Source organism: Pseudonaja textilis, chromosome 2 (assembly GCF_049901715.1).
Source record: "Pseudonaja textilis isolate UNSWEBS1 chromosome 2, rPseTex1.2, whole genome shotgun sequence".
Taxonomy (NCBI): Eukaryota; Metazoa; Chordata; class Lepidosauria; order Squamata; family Elapidae; genus Pseudonaja; species Pseudonaja textilis.
Window position 1 is genome coordinate 171269443 of NC_141991.1, and position 24119 is coordinate 171293561.

The 24119-nt window shown below is 36.8% G+C and overlaps 1 protein-coding gene, 1 long non-coding RNA gene and 1 pseudogene across 13 annotated transcripts in view; 2 read left to right on the forward strand and 1 right to left on the reverse strand.

Moving 5' to 3' along the window:
* Nucleotides 1–15339, forward strand: part of FSD1L (fibronectin type III and SPRY domain containing 1 like) — a 38396-nt gene extending 23057 nt beyond the window's left edge. For 2 of the 5 annotated variants that reach the window (XM_026718560.2, XM_087926465.1), the window contains 6 exons: nucleotides 245–343; nucleotides 1980–2109; nucleotides 7764–7864; nucleotides 9195–9446; nucleotides 10974–11062; nucleotides 12418–15339. In XM_026718560.2, the coding sequence (XP_026574345.2) occupies nucleotides 245–343; nucleotides 1980–2109; nucleotides 7764–7864; nucleotides 9195–9446; nucleotides 10974–11062; nucleotides 12418–12540 (794 nt within the window). In that variant the 3' untranslated portion in view covers nucleotides 12541–15339. Of the gene's footprint in view, nucleotides 1–244; nucleotides 344–1979; nucleotides 2110–3969; nucleotides 4003–7763; nucleotides 7865–9194; nucleotides 9447–10973; nucleotides 11063–12417 lie in introns of all 5 variants that reach the window. The other 3 variants (XM_087926463.1, XM_026718559.2, XM_087926464.1) reach the window with 3 other exon arrangements.
* A 26-nt stretch (nucleotides 15340–15365) lies between these two features.
* Nucleotides 15366–18928, reverse strand: LOC113448028 (ubiquitin-conjugating enzyme E2 C-like; annotated as a pseudogene). Its single transcript, XR_015742121.1, has 2 exons — nucleotides 17503–18928; nucleotides 15366–16806 (listed from the first exon to the last, which is right to left on the reverse strand). The product of XR_015742121.1 is annotated as a ubiquitin-conjugating enzyme E2 C-like (transcript).
* Nucleotides 18886–23642, forward strand: LOC148127248 (uncharacterized). Of its 7 annotated transcripts, none has more exons than XR_015742123.1 (5): nucleotides 18962–19001; nucleotides 19872–19909; nucleotides 20912–21102; nucleotides 21368–21427; nucleotides 22446–23641. It is a non-coding gene; the product is annotated as an uncharacterized LOC148127248 (long non-coding RNA). The 7 variants fall into 7 exon arrangements; XR_015742127.1 differs by lacking the exon at nucleotides 18962–19001 and adding an exon at nucleotides 19234–19293 and having other exon boundaries at nucleotides 19872–20027; nucleotides 22446–23642; XR_015742124.1 differs by lacking the exon at nucleotides 18962–19001 and adding an exon at nucleotides 19273–19293.
* The last annotated feature ends 477 nt before the right edge of the window (nucleotides 23643–24119 follow it).

A 24119-nucleotide genomic window follows, 5' to 3' on the forward strand; every position in this document is an offset into this window, starting at 1 on the left:
TTGTATCTCATAATTAAGCCTGATTCTTTGCTTTTTAGTATCTGAAAGATCCATTCTTAATTTTATGTATCTTGGAATATGTTTAATTCATTCCCCATATTTTACCCTTACTAGAAATGAATAGTCAATTTGAATTGTGGGTGTGTTTATATGTTTGTATACAATCTTTGTTATGCCGCTAACTCTTTTCTGTTTATTGTAAAATCTTTGTATCTCTGAAGGTTTTTTTTTCTACTTCTTCCAGGACTAAGGTTTGATTCAAAATATATGAATTTTCGTGTCCGAGCTTGTAACAAGGCGGTGGCTGGAGATAATTCAGATCCTGTAACTTTAGAGACGAAAGGTAAAATTGCCCACCTAAAATTAGCTTCATGTACTGTCTTAAATACTGGTGGGCTTATCAGATATGAACTTGACTACTATCTTTGGGCAGTAACTTGTCTCCATTTGATGTAATTTAGCATTTGAGTTAATGGTCTTGATGCTGGACAGTATGCTTCATCAGAATTTGCAGATTCCATATACACAGAAAGATCTACAAATAGGTGCAAATCTGTCTCAGCTAGCTTTGACATTTATTTAAGTTTAAGGAAAGCTTGCAAATATGGCAAAAGTGTGAAAATACTAAGAATGTCATTTGGTTGATAAAAGGAGGACCCAGATTGTTGGGGGCAAAATGCTGATTCTGTAAACCATTTAGAGAGGGCTCTAAAGCACAGTGCAGTGGCATATAAATATAAGTGCTATTGCTGTTGCTATATGTATTTTGTATAAGAAAAAATATGTGAAACTTTTAATAGCATTTATCACTGTCACAACATGTACAAAAATGTTCTGAATATTATTTCTGGGATTGAATGCCCAGGATTATTTAAGGATAACTGATTTTAAGTGTTGCTTTAAAAATAAATTGGCTAGGGTGTATGTGTTTGTACACATATACAGTATAATTCATTGCAGTTAGATTAGAACTGCTACAAAGTTCTTTGGAGTGCTGTGTTTTTCAGCTACATCTGTTAACATGGAGTGCTTTGTGGAAGATGCATTAATATTTTATTTATGCTATTTTTAATGGATTAAATCGTCACTTAGAATAATTTTCAAGTTTAGCATTAGACAAATGGCTCAGTTTTCTAGAGTTACTCTCTTCTAGAGAATGTTTAAAGTTTTATATTAAAATAAGAAATACCTGTATAATGCACTCTAATGTAATATAATATTATATTACATAGTTTCTAACAATGTAGACACATTTAAGTGATAAAAATAAACTTTAAATTTCCATAAAGCATATTCCATAAGGAATGTGATTCAGTTCTGACTGCTCGGTTATTCTAATACTTCTGGCCTCTGGGAATGTTAGCCATCATTTCATGGACATTGTTTTTGTTGCAGTAAAAATTGCAAATATGTTTCTGAGTTTTATCATTTAAATACTAAGCTTTCTCTATTTAATACATTTATTTAACCACTGAAAGATCAAATGATAATAACCTAGTGCTCTATCAGTTAGATTAGCATGTTTTTTGTCCTTATATTGGTTAATATTGAAAAGAAGTACACTGTTTTTATTTATAACTGTTACCAGAATTCCCTTAATATTAAAAGAGCATGGTTGTTTTCCATTGTGTATATATATCTTATTCCTTAATTAAAACTGAGAAATGTGATGGGATTCATTCTTTCACATTTTAAAACTCAGGACTAAACTGTACATGTAATTGACATTTTTAAACTCTGGTCAAATGTCCAGGCTTTGAGGGTGAAAAATGAGGATATTCTCATGTTTTGCTTGTTGCCGAAAAATAACTCATTTTATGCTTATTTATTTTTGAAGGTGCTGGTATTCTTATTTTAACAAAAACACTTTAAGGGGCTATGAGTTTGAGGGGCAATGACTCCAAGAAAGGACTTGGCATTAAATAAACTCATTTATTTTCATATTTATTTAAATACAATTCTATTTAATCTTTGTTCAGCTCTTATATTCAATCTTGATGGCTCATCATCACATCTTAACTTAAAAGTTGAAGATAGCTATGTTGAGTGGGACTCTACTGGAGGGAAAAGCCAAGAAAGCAAAACAAAAGGAAAAGAAAACAAAGGCAGGTGAGAAAACAGAACCATTCTAAGTAATACTGCAGAGAAGAAATTAGATATGCATAAGGGATTAAAAATATATTCATTTTCTTCAGTTTTAGAAACCCTTGCTATTGATTCTTATTCATATTATTAGCAATCTGATTTTGGATTTTACATATAAATGATCCTTTATAAAACAGGTTTTTGCATAAACTAAAAATATGAAAAATAATATGAAGGTTATGTCACAATAACGGGGATTTTTTCTTTAAATGTACAATAGAAAACCTTAATTTAGTGAACAATTCTGTAAATTGAAGATTAAGATTTTCTTATCAAAGAAATAAAAAATGTGGAGCCCAAGGTGTTAGAACAAATTAAAGCCAAAGCTACTTGAATACATTTTTAAATGACAGTCAGCAAACAGCATAACACCCATTACAGATATATGAGGCATATATTATCTTTCATCAAAGGAATGGCATTGCCTTTGATAACATCAGAAATCTTAGTGCTCATTCAAATGACTGGAAGAAATAATATTTCATGGATGTGTGTATATTATATATGTAGGTAGGTAGGTAGATAGATAGATAGATAGATAGATAGATAGATAGATAGATAGATTGATTTTGTTGGTTTATTCTATTGTTCAGGCTTTTGAAAGAACCCAAAACAGTGTAGAAAAAGAATAATAAATAGAAATAAATTTTAAAAAATAACAAATAATCAACTTCCCTAAGGGGAATAATAAAAACCAAACAAACTGATGTCTATGGAGATTCTCAGTCATCCAGGTCATGGTTGTCTCAAAGGTACTTTTTCAAAAGGCAACTGGACTTTGTTTTTCCTTGAAGATGATGCTTCAGTTCTGAACTAATGAAACTTCTCAGATGAGAAGCAAAATGTCTTCAAGGAAAAACAAGGTTCCCTTGCTTTTTGAAAAAGTACTTTTGGGGCGAACAAATTGATCTTAAAAGGCTGGCACTTGAACAAATACCTATCCTCAGCCATCATTTAAAGCAAAATTGGGAGCATAGGGAATTCTATCAAGAAAGAATTCTATAATGGGTAAGTATTATCATCAATAATATTTTTAGTTTTTAAGTAATAATAATTGTTATTTTTGTATTATTTTAACCTTACTGTATGCTGCCCAGAGTCATTCATTTTGTGAGAATAGCAGCTACATAAATTCTATAAGATAAATAAATTATAAACAGACAAACCCCTACTTCTCATCACTGTGCTGGGTACCAGTCTTGCTGATGCAATCATAAGATTTAGGGCTTTATCAGTACTTTAAATTGGGCATAGTAAATCACAGTGCAGGTCATTAAGAATCATAGTTTTGTTTGTGTCACTTAGATACACATTTAATAGACCTTAAAGCTGTGTCCTACCCTAACCAGATATGATGTGTTGCTGTGGAAAAATTGTGAAAATAATTAAGCCATGAAGCAGCAAACCTCTGCTTTCTTGGTTCAGGTAGCGTCATGGTAACCATATCAGCCATGGTAAGAACAGTGAGAGAAGTAGGGGAAGCTTAATGTCAGCCAGAAGTTCACCAGTTTTTAAAGGATGTTTATAGAATCACTTCTTTAACTGAAATATTTGCTTATATGGAGAGCTAACAGCGAACTGTGTGTGGCCATAATTTGCCATATTGTCTGGCAGACTACCTATGCGTAAGTATACAAACTAGTTAGCGCCAATTCTGGATTAACATGTTGTGACAGTGTTATATATCAAACAAGTAGATGACTTGTTAAAATAATCCTTCTCCCATAGTAATAATTTAGAAATTGTTTTTTTAACTACTGCTTTTTAAATACAAAACTATGTGTAGCAGAAAATAGCCTTTAACAAACTATTTTTATCTGACAGTGGCCAGATTACCTTTCTGAAGAACAGTACAAGGTGATATTGTGTCTCCTCTTAGCCATAGGGTTTAGCTCCAGCTTTACTCTTTGTTTTTTCCCTTTCAATTCTGTCTCTCTCTAGACTTGGCATGAATCCCACAGCCTTTACCAGTACACCAGCCACTGTATTCCAGTAGAACCTTCAGTGTGCTTTAATTTGTCACTTTTTGCATAGCCCCTCTAATTTCCTTTGTGCAAAGCATCCAAAGCATTATGTTACTTGTAATAATTTACAAAGTAAGAGGTAATTAAGTTTAAATGAGGAAAATCTGAAATAGGAACCTGCCTAGCTTGTTTTAAATTTATTTCATTAATAAACAACCACAGTCTGGTAAAAATAAGCATACAAGCACTTTCCCTTTAAAAATATTTCCTTGTGTACATATGCTCTTCCATATTCATTCGCTCATGCACACATGTATACACATGTGGGGGAGAGTTTGAGGTAAACAACGTAATCAGCATTGGAGTGTCACAATATAAGTTCTACCCTTTTTATGTGTTGTTTGTATGTTTTCACATGGAAGAGGCAAAGATTATAACACAATTCAGCTTCTTTTGATGAGTGCCTCAAATCTTGCAATTGTCCCTACATATGTATACCGATATGGGTTGTCCTTTGCCCACAGGATTTCTCAAATGGGTAGTTCTATTTACTGTAATATTATGCTTTCCTACCCTGAGCCAGTCTGATCAGCTTTGTGCTGCACTTAAAAAACTTAAGCATTCTTGTTTTATGCATTTTTCACATTCAGCCAGTTACGTATCACGTATTTAAACTATATATAGATAGAATCTGTTTCTGGGCAGATTACGGTCTTTCTGTCTCTCTTACACTGAATGTGTGTAATATTCACAGGAGATAGTGGACCATTTACTCCGTAATAATGATGGAACCCATTTACTTCCCAATTTGAAGTAAATGGAAGTCTCTGTCACTGCAAGAATTAAACTGAGGTATTTGCTCCTTAAAACTATCCAGTAGAGTCATTTTTAGGCAGACTCTGCTCTTTACTACATTGTTCCTCAGTCTGACTCTCTTGATAAATCTCTTTGCTGAAGTTGACATCAAAACAGACACCCTTTTTCCAGAGGTGGTATTCAGCAGATTCTGACGAGTTCTGGAGAACCAGTTGCAAAAATTTTGAGTAGTTCGGAGAACTGGCAAATACCACCTCTGACTGGAGATTTTATAGTATCCTTCCCCTGCCAGGCCCACCAAGCCATGCCCACAGAACCAGTAGTAAAAAAAATTGAATCCCACCACTGCCTTTTTCCAAAAATTGCAGTCAGATAGTGAAATGAATGGATAAATGTGGAGCGCTGTATTAAGAGCTTTGGCTATATCATTATTAGCGGAGAGTGATTGGTAAAATTCTGTGTTGACTATGTGTCTGCTGCAGTATGAATTAAAACATTGGTTTCTTCTGACTTCTGTAGATAGACTAGATGGAATTCTACATCAAAAGAATAAAACAGACTTTCTTAATCAGACAAGTTTTTATAATTACCCTGCATGTCTTTTCATACAGAGAGATTGTTCTAGTTAAAACATTTTTTTTTGTTTGAATAAACAAAATACCCTGGAAATAGTACAGCTCAACTACAGTGGCTTATCAAATCAAATTAGCTTGTATGCATCATGATACTGTCCTAATACAATCACATAATTTGGCTTGTATTCATGTATTGATTGGTGGTTTTGAGTGTGACAACTATTTAAAATTATAAATGCTGTTGAGAATACTAGTAAAGGCTGTTAATATAAAAATATTTTCTGGGTGAAGGGAACTTGGAGCACACCGGAAAAATAGCATGTAAAGTTTTAGAGGGCGGGGGGAGTATTAATTTTAGTCTATGTTTGCCTTATACCAAACATGGCAGTGCTCTAGTAAACTTGCTATTTTTCTGCATAACCTGACAGCAAACCTAAGATTGCTTTTTTAGTGGTAATTAGAATAGACTTTGCAGTAATGACTGACTTGGAGTATGAAAAAAGATGTGTGTGTATTAATCCTTTTGCTTGAATAAATGCTTTAATTTCTTGGCTTTGCTGTCTTTCATGCTTCACTTCTTTCTTTCTTTTTTCTTTCGGTAAGTACTTTTTTTCTGAATGGTGAAACTTTTTCGGTGATATGTGGTTAATGTTTTCAGCATCCACAGTAAGGTTTTATTTTGGAAAAATAATTTCTGCTTTATGGTCTACAGGAGGGATAGGCAACTCTAGAGCTCCCTCCAACTGTCCTTCTGAATTTCAATTTTTTGCCAATATGAGTCAGGAAGCACATCAAAACTTTAATGTAAGCCCCAAAAGAGCATATTTTATTTTATATATATATACTATACTATTTATATATATATTTTCAACCCCTCCCCCCAAAAAAACCTAATGGGAAAATAAACTTCCAAGTGTAGGAATAATGTGGCCCTAATCACTTTGTATCATTGTTTCACCAAAAATGGACCTATACTCCCTAAGAAGTAATTAAGCATGATCTTTGATTACCAATATGTTGTCCATATTACAGTCTAAATTATAGTAAATAAATATTAGTCTAACTTAGTACATCTCCAGTATTTATATAATCCATTCATAAGGAGACGATGTCCTGACTACAGGTAGTCCTTGCTTATAGTATGGTTGTAAAATGTGATGTTACATGACTGCACTGCTTAGCAACAACAGTTCCCATTGCTTGTTGAGTTGGGGCTGTTAAGTGAGGATATCCAATCAATGTCCTGTCTCCTTCCAAACAAAGTGAAGGGGAAGCTCTGGACAGCTTGCAAGAAGGCTGGTTGATTGGTGGCTAGGTGGCTGCTGCAACATGGCATGAGTGTGGCTAGGCTGGGGGTGATTGCTGCCAGTGTGGGAGGATGTTCAGCTGCCCACTGCAGCACTGTGCAAATATGCCCAGGAGAGGGGTGGCTGCTGGTGGTGCGGGAGGATGCACACGCAGCCACTGCAGTGCCACACAAGCATGTACTACAGAGTGTGGGTGAAAGGGTACTGTGGACTCCAATCTCGCACTCCATAGTTGGGCTCCTTAGGTGAAAAAGCAGAGGGAGGAGGAACGACTTACAGGAATGACTTGCAACCTTCCCTCTAGTTTCCCTACACACTTTGCTACTGGGAAGCCAGCAAGGAAGGTTGCAAATGGCAGTCATGTGACTTGTGGGATGCTGCAACTGTCATACATGCAAGCTGGTTACCAAGCACCTAGATTGTGACCATGTGATGGCTGGAACTTTGAGAACTGGTCATAACTGCCACTTGTTCAGCAACTATTGTGAGTTAAAACAGTTGCTGAGTGAGCGGTCATTAACTGAGGACTACCTGTACTATCAGTGCGATGCTTTAAATCTGGAAGATATACTAAGGGAGAAAGGGTGATACAACACTGAAATTGGGCCTTTTCTTGTTTTTACGATACTAACATTTAAGGTATTAATACGGTCAGATTGAGCACCTTCATAAGCAGAACTTTTGGGTGTTATAAAAATAACCACCTAGTAATTTGTCAGAAACTTTTCTGTGGTTGCGATATGCTTTATGTTCCACTATCCTTTTACCTGCACGGCTTTTTGTTTTGAATATATAGAAATGTGTAAAGCATGCCTGCTTGGACAGTCTTTTGTTTTAAATGTTTCTGCCAAAGTGATTTTTCTTTTCAAAGTGTTCAGACTCATTTGGTGTCTTAACTCACGTTTTTATTTATATGCCATCACAGTCAATACAAATTAATTTCTTGCACCTTATAGAAGTGGCACTCCATCTCCAAAGCGGTCATCGGTTAGCTCACGTTCACCTTTAATAAGGGGCAGCAGAGATCGATTTACTGGAGAATCGTATACAGTTTTGGGTAAGTTTTTTTTAATAAAACTTTTTAATTATAAATATTACAGAGTTATGCATTTCTTTATTTAATGCTTTCTTACCCCAATTAGGAATCCCAAAAAGTTCCAAGAGCTTCTTATAAACTTTGCGAATTAGATTGTGTGCCACTTCTGGCATGCATGCCATAGTTTTGCCATCACAGGCCTAGATGAATAATTTGTTAGATGCTATCAAGTCAAGCTTGAACTCCTGTTGATTGTATCGACAAATGTTTGTTAGCACCTGAGTAGCATTTCAACACAAGAAAGGGAATTGAAAGAAAGGAAAAGAGCCAAACAACTTAGTTCATTGCCTAGATCAGTGATGGCTAACCTTTTCTACATTGCATGCCAAAAGTGCGCTCGCATGCCTGCACCCATGATGCAATGCATGCATAACTCCCCCCGCCCCCCTGCACATGCACACAAGACCTCCCCACACACTGCATGCCTCTGCGCATGTGCATGCAACCCACACATGTGTCCCCCCCCCCGTGCATGTACGGAAGATACCGACAATCAGCTGGCTGGTGGGCGCGCGGGCATGGGCAGTACAGCTCTTCCGGTCAACCTCTCGCGTGTCAGCAGAAGTGGCTCTGCATGCCACTTCTGGCATGCGGGCCATAGGTTTGCCATCACGGGCCTAGATGAATAATTTGTTGGGTGCTATCAGGTCAGGGCTGAACTTCTGTTGATTGTATCGACAAATGTTTATTTGTTATGTTACATTTTAGTTAATTGTAGCTCTTCCAATGACATTACAATTTTTTAAAATCTCATTTGTCCATATTATTTTTTCTTTCCATGTTTTTCTTTCAAATTTCTTTCAAAATTGCCAGGAACAATAATTTTTCTGTAGTTAATCTTTTGTTCACATCAACCCTACCACCCCAAGTTTATTACTATCATTTTACACTTAATTTAGACCTGGGAAATTGTTTCTTTTTGCTGTCTATGATGCTCTTAGTGACTTTGTCCAAATTGCTAATTTGAAAGCATTTCTTTCTCATTCTTGTTCTACCTTTTGTTGTTTACATTTTTGCTTGCACTACATATGTTATCTTTTCTGCATTTCTTCTCTTTGGCTCTTTTCATGCATTCAAGGTTCTGAGGAACAAGAAGAATCTGTAGAAACAATTCCAGTAACGTTGAGGGGGAGTCCAACTGGGAGTTGTATAAAATTAGGAAGATATTAACAATATGTACAAGCTCTAGTTTACACCTGTATACTTTGTGTCAGATATTTAACACGTATGTGCTCTTAATATGAGGAATCTCAATTGACAAGTGTTAATCGATGATACTGTTTCCTTCCAGGAGATACTACAATTGAAAATGGACAGCATTATTGGGAAGTGAAAGCTCAGAAGGACTGCAAGACATACAGTGTAGGAGTAGCATATAAAAATTTGGGAAAATTTGATCAGCTGGGAAAGACCAGTACAAGCTGGTGTGTTCATATCAATAACTGGCTCCAGACTACGTTTGCAGCCAAACACAATAACAAAGCAAAAACACTAGATGTCGTGGTTCCAGACAGGATAGGAGTCTATTGTGACTTTGATGGAGGTAATTTTAAGACTTCAAAGCTATTATTGAAAAAAAACTGAAATATAGTGGTCAATTTTCTAATCCAGTATCAATTATAGTGGACAGTGGACTAAAAAAACTTGGTCTGAATGTATCTTTAGCTGTTTTCTATAAAACAAAACAAAGCATTTTTTAGTATAGTTTCTAAATGTATTAACAGGGTAAGAACAATTGAAATGGGTATTACATAAACTTACACAAACTTTTTGAGTTTCTAATTTATTTCTATTCATAATCCCAAGATGGAAAGGGATTTATACTATCTGAAGGAATAGGTACGGGCATTTTCAGTGATAGTATACTTCCTCCCCAATTCCCCAGGAGATAAATTTGAATCCGATTTTTAAAAATTCTTCCAGGCATTTTAATCATTTGGTCTGTTGAGTTTAGCTTATTTGCTGCTTAGTAAATTTTTAATTACTGGCACTGCTGCTTTTATCATTTTAATATTTGAAATTTAAATTACTGTGTTTTACTGTGTGTTTTATTTGTTCAGAATGTCTTAAGCTACTCTGGATAAATCTCTTTTGAAAAACAGCATATATAACAAACAAATGGTTTGCTGAGTATTTAGGTTAAAGTGCTGCTTGCAATGTGTTGATACTGGATTGGAAAATCCTATGCCATACAGACTTTTATGTCAATTAGTAATGCAGCTTTTCTGAACAATCGTTTTTATAGCTGCTGTGGCCCTAGATCTTTTAACTATGAAACAGTGTCAAAAGTAAATAGAGAATAACCCTTTCAATTTAAAGCAGGAGAGCAGGGAGTTAGGGAAATGAGATTCTTTGAGAGAAAAATAGTCTTGTTTGCGTTATGAAATCAAATTTTAACTTCATTATCTTAAATATGCTAATCAAACAAAAACTTCGTTATGGTCATAAACCAGAATGAAATACAATTACAAAAAAGACCATTAGTTATTAGATGTGAAATAGAATCTCTCTGTTCACAAGTGCAACATCTTTGATTTTTCTGGGTGTAAATGGTGGTGTACTTTATGAAGACCTCTCTAAGATCAGAGGTCTCCATAAAATAAACAGTGCTGAAAGTAGTGTTGGGCTAGATTGACTGTTTAAACAGGCAAAACAATTCAGACATGCTATCACATGTGCTTTAAATATGTGTACGGATGACCTTTTTGGCCATTGGGAATGCTGTGTTTAGATGTATACCTGTGTTCTCATTCCATACATTCTTGCTTCCTAATTCATGTGGTAGCTGGCATAGAAAACAAGTATTGAACAACTTGCTATTCCATAAGCCATCTATTTTAAGTCAAGAGCTACTTCTTAGTTACCCATATCTTGCCATAAGATATGCTTTTTAGTCCTGTATACTGACGCTGGCAGCAAGATTTCTTAATATTCTTAATGGAGGGGTGATGGCTAATGGCATGTTAGGAGGTAAGAATATTTGCTTCAAAGATTTTGAGCACTCCTTGATTGAAAAAACTTTTGAGGTTTATTTTTGAAGGGAAGTATTAATCTGCCTTTCTCTCTTTAGGTCAACTCTCTTTCTATAATGCAACCTCAAAGCAGTTGTTATATACTTTCAAAACAAAATTTACCCAACCTCTATTACCAGGCTTTATGGTTAGTATTTGTTATCTAATCAAATTGCTATTGCAATGCTTCAGTTTTACCATTTCAATTACTCTTGTAAATAAAATCAAAATTTTAAATGTTATGAAAAAATCTGTAATACAATATATTTTAGACTACTTATAGGTTTTGATGGGCATGACAAGCCTACAATGATCTATACTGCTTAGATTTGTTCATTATGTCTTTTTTAAGTGACAGTCTGACTGATTTAACTCCTATGTTCTTCAAGGATTCAGAGAAACACCTAATAAATTAAAATTAAATTAGATAAATTAAAAAATTAAAATTAAGTTAAAACTGATAACTTAGATTTTAAAAATTCTCAGTTCTTTAAAACCTACTCTTATAGCTATAAAATCCAGGTGCATAATTTTTGTAGATAGTAGAACAAATGTTCTGAGTATATACATTCTTGTTTTTCTTTCTGTAAAGTCATTTTCTGTCTGTACAGAAAACCACTTTTGTAAAAGGGAAGAAGTTCTCACTTGTCTTCCCCATTACAGATTTTAATTATAAAGTTTTAATAATGTAAAACTTAAATTTAAAAATTTCAAACCCTTTTAATTTAATTGGGGATTAAATTACTACTACTTCAATTAATTTTTTTAATTATATACAATATTCTCCACCCTGGACAATCTCCTCTAAGATTAATTCTGAAGAAATTAATAAGAGATAGTGGATGGACTTCAATGAGAGAGAAACTGGCAAAAATTGGGCAAAGATGGACAACAAGTTCATGTTGCTTATTCTGCTTCATACAGTCAAATCTAGTTCTGGTGTTAAGTTGCATCTTGCCATTTTCTGTTTCCATTCTTTCAAAAACTTCATTAGAACATTTTTTGATATGATACAAGTTGTTTTTCTAACAAATGAAGCATCTATCTTGTGTAAAAAGTATACTCAGTTTTAAAATAATACTGTGTGTTTTTCCTGATGTGTCTTACATGTCAACCATTAACAATTCTTAATAAAAAGATAAATGTGAGATAAAATATGGTTTGTCATGATAGAACAAGCTACACGGAGTTATAATTCTAAGGCGAGGACTGAAAGTTTTTGTGTATTATTCTTTAGCACAGTGCCATGATTTATTGAAAGAACCCATCTTCAAAGTGTAGTTTGAAGTTGGCTGGTTCAGCATACCAGAATTAATATTGTAAGTACAGCTTAGGGCTAGAGCATAGTGTTGAGTCTGGTTACTAATTTAAAAAGAAAATGCATGATTGTGAAACAGCCATAATAAGGCAGTGGGAAATATATGATTGTAGTGATAATCTGTTTTATTTTTAAGAAGAAAGCTTGGATAATTTTTCATTGTTCTTCATATCTTAATTTTTTAGGTTTGGTGTGGTGGGCTCACATTGACAACAGGATTGCAAGTGCCAACAGCTGTGAAAACACTGCAGAAAAGTGAAAATGGGTTGAGTGGTTCCACTGGTAGTCTAACCAATGTTGTCCAGTGATGTTCCTGGGTAACAGCTACAATAAGATCAAAGAACAATTTAATGCATTATTGCTACTTCCAATGCCTGACCACCACTAGTGCAAAATGCTTGTATTGAAACTGGCTTCTCCTGAAGTATTAGCAAGAATGTATTGTGGTATAATAGGAAAACCGGCTTTGACAAAGGAATATCAGGTTATAGCTGTATGCTTCTCTTAGACTAAACATGACTATTTGTCTTATGGTTGCTTGACTGATAATTAATTCTGAATGACGTGTAACAAAGACAAGTATGACCTTAGTATAACTTCCCTCCACCCCACCCCCACTGCTTTTCTCCTTTTTAGGTTTTCTAATAATTAGGTTTAAACTATAAGAAAATGAACTAAATACTGACACTTATAAAATGGGAGTCTTTTAATAGTCAGAAAAAAATGTCCACAAATAGAAAAGGGGAAGAACATGAATTGTTTTGATTATTGTCCTTTCCTTCAGTGTAGCTCTTTTATTGTCAGACTCCAAGACTTAACTTCGTTATTCATCCTAAGTAATTTTATGTTGGTACATTGTGTCTATTACTTTACAGAATGAAAGCTGTCATCTATATTTCACTACTGTACATATTTACAACCAATCAGTTTAACTTAATGAATTTTAGAGAAGCTTCTGTTTGTTTCTTTATTATGTGTTCATTCTCATTCATGTTTGTAAATGTTCTCAATTATCGGCCTCTTTATATGAACGTGGTTACGAAGCACTTCTGAATCTTTAAGAATCCATTCTGTGTCAGAGGCCTATCCGAAGCTTGGAGTATATGATCAAATTTGCTTCTAGCCCTACAAAATTTTATCCTTTTTCCCTCATACACTGTCTATATTTAACTTTCTGTAAATCTCTTGGGTCTTTTAAGAAATTTCACAAGAGTGTAAAGAAAAGTGAATTTTATATCAAAACACATTCATATTGTCCTGTCTGGAAAAAAATAGATACGTGCAATCTTTGAAATTTGGAGTCGGTGTTCTCAGTTGAACTGTCTGTGCATTGTTTTTCTCAGGTTCTTCTTGACAGTTCCCCTTTTCAACCAACTTGAATCAAGTTAAAGCTATGTAGAAAAAAATATGTATCATGTAAGGAATTGTTTACAATGTAATATTCTATAGGCAAGACTCCCTGTATTTGTGATACTTTTTAGAGTATTTAATCTCAATTATATATTACTTGCATATTTGACTGATGAAATAAACTTTTTCTTATAACTGGTTTGAACATCAAATGCCAACTCCACTGGGGAATAAAAGGATTATTCAAAAAATATTATTCACACTTGGAATGGTGAAAATTGGTCTAAATTAGCCTGAATCTTGTGGAAATTTGATTGATGCCATTGTTAAAAAGTAGAATTGATCATTTACTACTGAGAGGTACGTATGCAGTGTGATATATACATTGACAATTCACTTATTCAGACATTAATATTCCACGACTCAACTGCTTTCTATTTTATTCCACCACAGTGCTAGTGTTTGGAGGTTTTAATATGCATCTCAAAAATAATGAATTAAAAAACCATGATTCTTATCTCTATTTTAAGGAAAATAAACACTGTAAAATAGTTGAGGGATGTTTAGTTCTGATGGTGTTCAAAACAGTAATCCCTATCAGTTTAATAAAGTAAGACACAAGAGGAGATTCTTTAAGCACTTTAGACACTTTTTCTTTACTTATAAAGTACTTTGAAAAGATAATTCTTCTGATCAGCTCTACTTGACGGGGCAAGCATGCAGATATTGAATGAAAGTATTACTGTAGTTTGTGTTTTGAGTACGGAATGCTAGATCATAACAATGGATAGTGTTTTTCCAGTATGTTGTACATAATTTGTCTGCTTACTGTCTGTAAAATGTATTTTTGTATTATAGTTTTGTTTTGTAAGTTTATGGGAAATCAGTTTTGCTGATTTGGTATTCAGAAAATTAGGAATTTTCATTCAGTAACTGAGTACCAAAATTTTGTAAACTAGCTTAGAAATTGAATAGTTGATTAAAGTTAAATGTCAAATTATATGCATTTATTGTCAAAACAGGTTAAAGCCTAAGCCACATGGACAATATTATGGATGAGAATTTAATTTAGTATTATTTAAATATTACAGCATTATGATAAATAAGACAGATGCTAGGAATTCAGTTTAATATCACAGACTTAAATAACTAAGGAAAGTAGAAACAGTCCTTTTTTTAGTGAACCGTTATCTCTATTCCCTGCCTTGCTTCTGGATATGCATAAGGAGAGCAGGTTTGAAGCAAATCATTGTTATTAATATTGACATTTGAATTATGCAAATTATAATTTGGTACAGTAGCATTTCTTCTATGGGTGGTTTCACACTTGTTGACCTTAACTTCTTATAGCCATTTGGGGCGTTTGACAGTAAACAGATTGAGCACACTGTAGATTACAGAAACAGATTGAGCACACTGTATTCAAGGTTTTGCCCTATAAGCTGACTTTTCTTTTTTCACCACTGATAAAACAGTTCTGCACGTGCCTTTTCAAACTAGGTCCATATCTCTGCTGTCGGTTATGGTTTTAGATGCTGAGATTAGAATGCATATTATTACTACTAAACAAGGATATTGTGGATTGATGGTTCTGCTTCCATTCGGTGCTTTAGTCTTAATCCTTGAGAAAGTATCCAGAAACAACCTCATCCCAACCACACTGGGTGCCTTAGAGCTCATTGAGTGTTTTTATTTGCTGTGTCTTTAACTCAATCACATCTTGGAGGGATTTTGTATTAATAAACATTGGAAAACCACTCTTATAGTCTCTCTTTTTTTAAAAAAAAAACACCTATTGTTGCCTACTGACATCAGTATCTTTAAGGATGAACTATTTTTCTGGCATAAAATTCTAGTCTGGTGTAGTGAAGAGGTTAGACTGGTACTTCAGAGATCCACATTTGTGTCCACTCAGCCATGGAAGCTCACTGGGCAACTTTAGGCCAGCCACACCTGCTCAGACAAAACTACCTGGTTGTTGAGGGGGTGGGAATGGTACGCATGCCTCTTGAGTGAAAGGCAGGCTATAAACATAACAAATTACATGAAAATAGTGCCCAAATTTCCTTTGTAGCTCTCTGAAGAGAGAAGCTTCATCAGATTCAAGTTTGTTTACCATTTAGTGATAGTGGGAAAAAGTTAACAATGTTCTAATGATATTGTTCACAGTGTTATACTGCTGTACCTTTTAGAGGAATTCATGTTAGTAGGGATGCTATAAAAAGTCAGTAGAAATTTCCAAAACTGGTGACTTTCAGTATGAGTAAATATGGTTCTCATTCATACTCTCCTCAAATTGAACAAGTTCAATCTGCTCAATTGGATTTTTCTAGCAAGCTCTTAATATGGCCGGCCATCTCTGGTGTTATACTGCCTTTGATTATAATCTAACTATGGACAAAACAGAAAATGGTCATGGATATAATGCACTGAGGAATTTAATTAAATGTATTGTTCACCTATCTTGTCACAGGATAACTCTGAGTGGCTCACAATATTAAAAAGATAAAATATATTACAAAAGTATAAATGTACAAAAATAAATACAAAATACAATAGCTAAAAAGATGGGGAGGGAGTGAATTGGGGGGGGAGAAATTTAAACTATCATCTCCATCACGAAGCCCCTTGGAGCCCCAAGCCAACTGGTAGAATGTGGTCTTTAAACTCTTTAAGGAAGATATTGGAGCCGGCTTTCCTGGGGAGGGGGAGATATTCTGAAGGGCAGGTGCAATGGCAGAGAAGGCTCCTCTGCACCCACCCACCGGAATACCTGTCCGATGAAGCAGCCTGCTAGCATGAGTGAAGTGGGCAAATCCCAGTGGGATGAGGTACATTCTATTTTTATAATCACGCAATCCTTTTTTTAAAAAACAAAACAACAAAAGATGTTTATTTATACATTAACACGGGGAGGGGGGAGCCAAATAACCTTTAAAATGACCTATAATACAATAGAGGCGACACACAGAAAATACAAGGATGAAACAGAAGAGGGAAGAGACATTATCCCCACCCAGGCGAAATGGTCCATGGCTGGGAAGGACATCAGGTATCCTGGCTCTTCATATGTTTTTGGTAGGATTCATGGAGGTGTTTTTTTCTAGGCTGCTTGGTTCTTCCACAGCTCGGCAGCCTCTGTGTTCAAAGGACTTTCCATGTTTGGCTCTCCCAGCAAGCTCTGGAGGGAGAGCAAAATGGTCCAGACATCATAGAGAGACGACCTGTGACTATTTTACATTGGTTCTGTCTTGTATTTTTCCACAAGAAGAAATCTTGCTGGAAAGCACGTATTCAGCTCAGCAGGAAAGCACTGACAGGAAGGAAGTTAAATAAAAGAATAACCCCAGACAAGAATGTGTATTCCAAGAAGATATGCCTGTCTATAGCAGTTACAAAATAGCAGCTATAGAGTATGTGGCTCTATAAACTGGTCTAAAGATTAACATTGTATCTCTTTACCTTTCTGTAAATTTCCTCTCTCTCACCCCCTCCCTTGAATTAGCACAATAAAAGAGGACAGCAAAAAGCCAGGGGAAGAAGGAGCAAGAAAGCCAGAAGCCCGAACATTTCCATCTGTTCCAGGGCAGCCAGGGAATCCCATCTCCCCCAGGCTCAAAGTGTTGCCTCATTTTAAGATCTCTTGTGTTTTGTGTGTTTTATTTCTTGTGCTTGCTTGGCAATCACTCTTGTGAGAGTCTTGCCTAGCCTCACCCTTGCAGGGTCCCACTCTATCTCGCCCTGCAGGGCTATTTTCTCTCACCTTGCGAGGGTCCTATGGAGACTCACCCTTGTGAGGGTCCCACTCGCCTTGCGAGGCTACTTTAAATCTCACCCTGGCGAGGGTTATTCTCTGAGAGGAATTCAGCAATCAACCAGAAAGGCGAAACAACAGACCGGTCGCTCAATGCGACACCGACCACTTGTCCTTCAGGGTGTCCAAGCAAATGTTGCCCTGCAAGTCCACGTTGGGGTGGTAGCAGGGGGTGAGGAACTTGATGGTGGGAGCATTGTAGGGGTACTTGCTGGGGAATTCCAAGGAGAGCTTGTACCTCAGGCCCTCGTAGACCATCCCAGCCACGCCGTAGATGAGATTGTCCAATTCTGGGAAGGCAGAGATGCCATGGTCTCCGGACATCATCAGCTCCTGCTGCAGCCTGCTGCGCACGGAGCCCCAGGTAGTTCCTCCGCCGGGTTCAGCTGCCTTGCTGGGGGCGCAGTGCCAGTGCCAGGGTTGTTGTTCTGCGAGGCCATGGCGGGAGCAGGGAGCAGCTCTTGGCCCAGCTGGTGCAGCGCTGCTGTTTCCTCCTCCATAGTTGGGCAATTCTAATCATCGTACAACTACCGGTAGTCCTACACTTACGAGCACAATTGAGCCCAAAATTTCTGTTGCTAAGTGAGACATTTGTTGTGAATTTTACCCCATTTTATGACCTTTCTTGCCAAAGTTAAGTGAATCACTGCAGTTGCTAGGTTAATGATAGTTAAGTGAATCTGGCTTAGCTATTGACTTTATGTGTAACTCATATGTATGAACCAGTTGCCAAGCATCTGAATTTTGATCACATGACCATGGGGATATTGAAATGGCGGTCACTTTTTTCTGTGTCATTGTAACTTCAAATGGTCACTAAATGGAACTGTTGTAAGCCAAGGACTCCTTATACTATAAACCAGTATCAGTTTCTTGAAGATATTCCAGTTGATAAATCTCTCTTAAATTAAAAAAAAAAGTTCTAGATATGTTAAAAGATAGTTTATACAGTACAATAAAATTTCCACTGCTTCGAGGAAATTAATGAAATTCACTTGACTGCAGTATCGCCCTGTCATTTTTTTTTAAAAAAAATCCTACTTGAAGATCAACATTCTTCAAAAAAATAATAATCTGCAAATCGCTTTTTCCTAACAGCCATGCGATAGTCCTGGAATTTTTTTCCATTGCCGCCTTTTCGCCTAGCGCCAGTCTTCGTGGGCTTAACCCATCGTTTTCCTTTGCCCAACTGCACTGAAGTCTCCACCAGGGCGCCGCCACCCGTGAAGCTGCAAAATGAAAAAAACAACCGTCCAGCGCCAGTTGCAACGCGGGGACGTTGCGTATTAAATTAAGCCTTAAATTAAAAACTTATTTTTAAAGGGGGAGGGGAAGAGTGGCAAGAGAGCCTCTGTTTCAGAGTGAGGCTGTTCTCTGCCTCCCCCCCACCCTCCGCTGCTAACCGAGCCGTCCACTACAAAACACCACAACCACATCGAAACCCCCTCACACCCCTCTTCCTGTCTTCGCGCAACTCGCCCGGCATCACTGCAAGGCGCAGCTGACGTAAAGCGCGGCGGCCTTGCCTTTCGGTGGCTAAGTGCCGCAAAAGTGCCCGTCCTTTGCGTCTTACGGTCTTCCCCAACTTCGCCTCCCGCTTTGCAGGTAAGGGCATCAACGTCGTATTATTAGCCTTCATTTTATTCCGCACGCAGCCTTGAACGGATAAGCCAAAAAGAGAGACGGGGAAATAAACGTTTTAAGGCGCTCGCGTTAGCAGCTTTTTCCGTCCCCGAAAGCTTCCCAGTCTCAACCTGAGCAAGAAGAAACTGGTAGCCCTCCAGCTACTGGTGCAACATGGCCAATGGTGAGGGATGCTGGGAATTGTAGTTCATGGGCATCTGGAGAAGACTCAGGTTTCCTCACGCGTGTTTAATTTTTCAGGATTGGAAGAGAGGTAGGGAAGTACATCATAAATGTTGTATTAGGGTTTTACTTCATTTAGAAAGGGCAGATAACACATTTCACCTAAAAAGACTGCGGTCTCATTGAGGCCTACCGATATCAAGCTTCCTCAGTTCTTACTTAGTTTTGCCTACAACCATATTTGGAAGAGAATCAGTCATTCCATGGGCATACGGTTGAATCACGAATCAACCACTAGTGACTGGCTTATGCTCATTGTTTGTATAAAGTTGTCCTTTCAAGCACTAGCAGGAATCTTCCAGAAAATTATGAATATGCAAATAAGTAGTAGTCACATTTGCACATTCGTATCCAGAATCTGCACAAGTATTTTGCCTCTGTTAGTTGATGTGAAGAAGAAGAAGAAAAAACTAAATTTAGTCTATTTTGTGAGGTTTGAATTTTCCTTCAAAGAAACTAAAACTTTGATACGTGAGGGGAAATGGAATATTACAAACAACATTGGGTAATAAGCAGTAAATTAAGGAAGTTTTAAGAAAACAGCTAACACTCTTCTATTGAAAAACTGTTGGGGTATGTCTAACTCAGACTGAAACTCATCTCTTTCAGGAATGCTTCTCCACTTTCAACTTCATTCAGGAGTTAGTGTAACGATCAAAGGCACTTCTCAAATTGCACAAGCCTGCTTCCTATTATGTGTGTGACTGAGTACCTGGACACAAGGAGTTTGGAAAATGGAATCTGCCTTTGCAATGTGTTCCATTTGTTAGTTGATTCTATTTTTTTCTTTTTGCCTCGATGCACCTGGAACCCATTTAGTTCCTGTAATCTGCTTCTGGTTAGAATGCTTCAGATCCTGATAGTAGATCTCTGCTATCTTGGGAGAAATGTTAAGCTGTCCATTCAGGTGTCTCAGTAACCATTTGTTTTACTACTTCATTTTACAAGTTTCTAATCTGGAATTATATTGCCATCCATCTCATAATTTTCACTCTGGGTGAAAGAAGAACAATAAAAATAATACTAATAAACAAAAATGACACAATAATAATGCCATGGCACCAAAGATAATCAAACTCAAACCACACAATCACAGTCATATCACGAAAAACCACAATGACATACTGGATTATTGTATCTGCAATTTGCCTGAGTGTTCCAGGAATATTGCAAAGACAAGGCCTATCTCCTTTAGGATTCGAGATTGATATTGAAATTGGTACCAGCAAATTAAATGCTCCCTCTACAAGGACCCAAAGTTCATTCTTGTTGAGAATCTGCTTTTACATGCTCGCAGAAATGATTTGAGATAATGTTCTTCTCCCAAAATGAGTAGGTGAACGTAGGTAAAAGGTTAGCAAGAAGGTATCTTACTTATGGGATGTCCTTCTCAGAGAAGTTTGCCTGGTGACACCTTCAAGGCATTGTTGCTGCAGACATGAACTTGTTCACAGCAATATCCAAAATAAAACTACACCAAATCATCTGTGAATCAATAAAATAACTTTTTAATTTTGAATGATGAGTTTTTAATTGCATCTTAGAACTTAGGTGGTAGGATAATTATTTAAATAGAAGAACAACAGCTTTGCTTTTGAAAAAGCTATTATAACTTCTTAACTGAATTCAATTTTTTTATGTTTTCCCAGTTTTGAAACTCACAACAGGCCATCTAAAAAGATGAGAAGCACCAACTGTTGCTTTCTAATGAATACCAGGAGGGTTCAAATGACCGATGCAGAGAATTAACAAAAACGTAGTACTGGGCCTTCTTACTTTGACCAGTTCAATCTTTCTCCTGTTCCAGTTGTATTATTATAAATATTATCTCTCTCCAAAGGTAACGTTTCATGATTCTTATTACTTACACACAAACCCAGATTTACAGATCTAAACAAGTGCTTCTAGTGTTTTAAAATATGCTAGCAAGAACAAAATAAACAAGCAACCCACAAGATCATTTACAGAAGACAGAGATACCAAATGTTATTCTGAAGTATACTTACTTGGTAGTAAAAAGCAATGAAGCTCTTTTTTGTTATAATTTTGTGGTACGGTTGAGACTGGAGGTGTAGAGCTTTATTTCTCTTGTTTGGTTTTGTTAGAATGGAGCGGTTTTCCCCAAGATTAAAGGGAGCAAAGCAGGACAAGACAATAGTCAATGGGTAAATACATCTGATTTTACTATTTCTCATAAACAACATGCTTGAGGTGGAAGTGGCAACTCAGTGAAAAGGAGGGAGGCAACGGTGTGAGGCAAATAAGTTCAAAATAATAATTACCAAAGAATATTAAATACATAGGGGAATATTTGCATAACTTGTGTTAAATTACTATACTTTTATTTTAACAATAGCAGCTCATTTATGAAGAATTAATGCCTACCACTTGCACTTCTTCAAGGGTTATGCCTAGCACCTTGAAGGAGATTGAATGCAGGTTTCTACCCTGAAAAGGCCCACAGCCTTGGTTTTGGCCCCCAAATTTATCCTAAACCTTTAAGCTTCTTTTAAAAAAAAACACTTTAGTTTGATTTTTTGACAAATATTCTACAATAGCCGTTGTTACATTAACTATAGTTATTTATACAAAATCCCTTGATGCTCATGATCAAAATCATGATTTTAGAATGATTGCTATAGTTATTACAAATTATTACAAATAGTCCTCAATTTATGACAAGTTGTTTTGTGACTGAAGTTACAACTGACCGGAAAAAGGGGGCTTACAACCTAGATTTGAAGTTGCAATGATTGAGCCCCCTCTGTGCCATATAACCAGATTTCAAGCACTTGGGAACATGGCTGCATGTAAGACCATTTGCAGCAACTGGCAGTCACATCACTGCATTTTTATGACAGTTTTGTCAAAACCTGGCACTTTGGTTTTTGGCAAAACAGTGCCCATAGTGAACCATTGGTTTGCTTAACGGCCGTGTTGTTTGCTTAATGACCTCTGTTTGCTTAACAACCATTGAAAAAAAATTCTAAAATCTGATTTGTCACATGACTGATCCTTTTTACAACCATTGTAATACGCAACCATAATGGGCAGGCTCCATTATTTTTGCATGTTGAGGACTATATCTGTATTATTATTTTGGTACAGATTTTCGGCAAACATTTACTCCTGATGTTTTTTTTTTTCCCCTCTCCTCCCTTTTTTTAAAAAAAATTTAAACAGCATGTGGTGAGAAAATTTCTGAATTTGGTGACCAGCCACAACATAGTTGTGCATCTGATCGATCCTCTCCTTTTGGAACTGATTGACCGAGACTTGGAGCAGCTTCAGACCTTCTCTGATGGCAGTCGCTCAGAATGCAAGTACTTCTGTACCCCACGGGATTATACCACCTTTGGACTACTGGACAAAACCTGGAAACTTGAAGTAAATGTCTTTTTCCAGCTTCTTCTAACTCTGCTGAAGTTTGCGGTCATTAAATAGGATGCAGTATAGAGATATAGAGGATAAAGGTGCCTGTTTGGGGTTTTTCTTGGCCCACATTTGTATACTCCCTACTATTTTTTTACTCTAAGCCACTTACAAAAACGAAATCCTAGATTAAAAACAGGATAACAAGACTCACTAATCAATAAAACGATTACATAAAATGATTTACACGCATAAAAAGGTCCCATTCCTTCTTTCTTAAGATCTTCCACCTGAATGCCTTTTGACAAAGGACAGTTTGACATTCTTCTAAAGGACATCGGGGTAGGGGTAGGGGATATCTGATTGCCAGGGTGATGCTATTCCCAGAGGGAGGGGCTCCCCTGATAATGTCATTGTCTGATTTCCCCCCTCCCCCCAATCCCCAATCACTCCACACTATATGAAATAGTTTCGGTAGAGTCCGTCTGCAGGAGTTGTCCTAATGCTAGCAAAGGTCCAAGCTGAATAGGGTTTATAGGTAATCACCAGCATCTTGTATTGGGACCAGAAATTTATTGACAGCCAATAGCAGCTCTGGTAAGGCAAATCTTTTTTTTTCCTGAAACAATTAATGCCAATCGGCAAGTAAGCAGCCACCTTTTCCACTAGCATGTAAGATTCCAATTCCAGGTTCTCTTTAAGGTGAGCCACATGAAGAGTGTGGAACTGGAGTTGGAGCATGGAGTGAATTGGAGTCGGAGAGATGGTGACGTTGTAATCGCTCCTTTCAACATCTTTTGATTCAGAGACATTCCTGGCAGGCTCACCAAAGCTAGCTGTAGACCTTAGACTCTGCTGTGGCTTCTAACTGCTGTTCTAGCAGATGCCTCTAACTCAGGGGTGTCAAACTCAAGACCTGGGGGCTGGATCTGGCCTGTGGGGTGCTTAGATCTGGCCCGCAGGGCCGCCCTGGGAAAAGCAAAGAACTGGCCCCAGCCCTGAGGTCAAACACAACCCTGATGCGGCCCTCTATGAAATTGAGTTTGACAGCCCTGCTCTTAACTCTAAGAAACATATTAGATTGCATACAGGTAGTCCGTGACTTGTTTAAAGACCAGTCAAAGTTACAACGATTGGGAACTGACTCACATTTATGACCGTTGCAGAGTCCCGGGGTCATGTAATCACCTTCTGCAATCTTCCGATGAGCAAACTCAGTGGGGAAGCCAGATTCACTTAACAACTGTGTTACTAACTTAACAACTGCAGTGGTTCACTTAACAACTGTGGCAAGAAAGGTCTTAAAATGGGGCAAGACTCACCTAGCCACTGTCTCGCTTAGCAACAGAAATGTTGGGCTCAATTGTGGTTGTAAGTCCGGGACTAGCTGTACCAGCTCTTTCGAGAGAAACACAGCTCTATCAAAAGAAGTAATCAGAATATCAATACTTTGCCCCATTCAGTTCTTCACAGTTTTAAGCACTG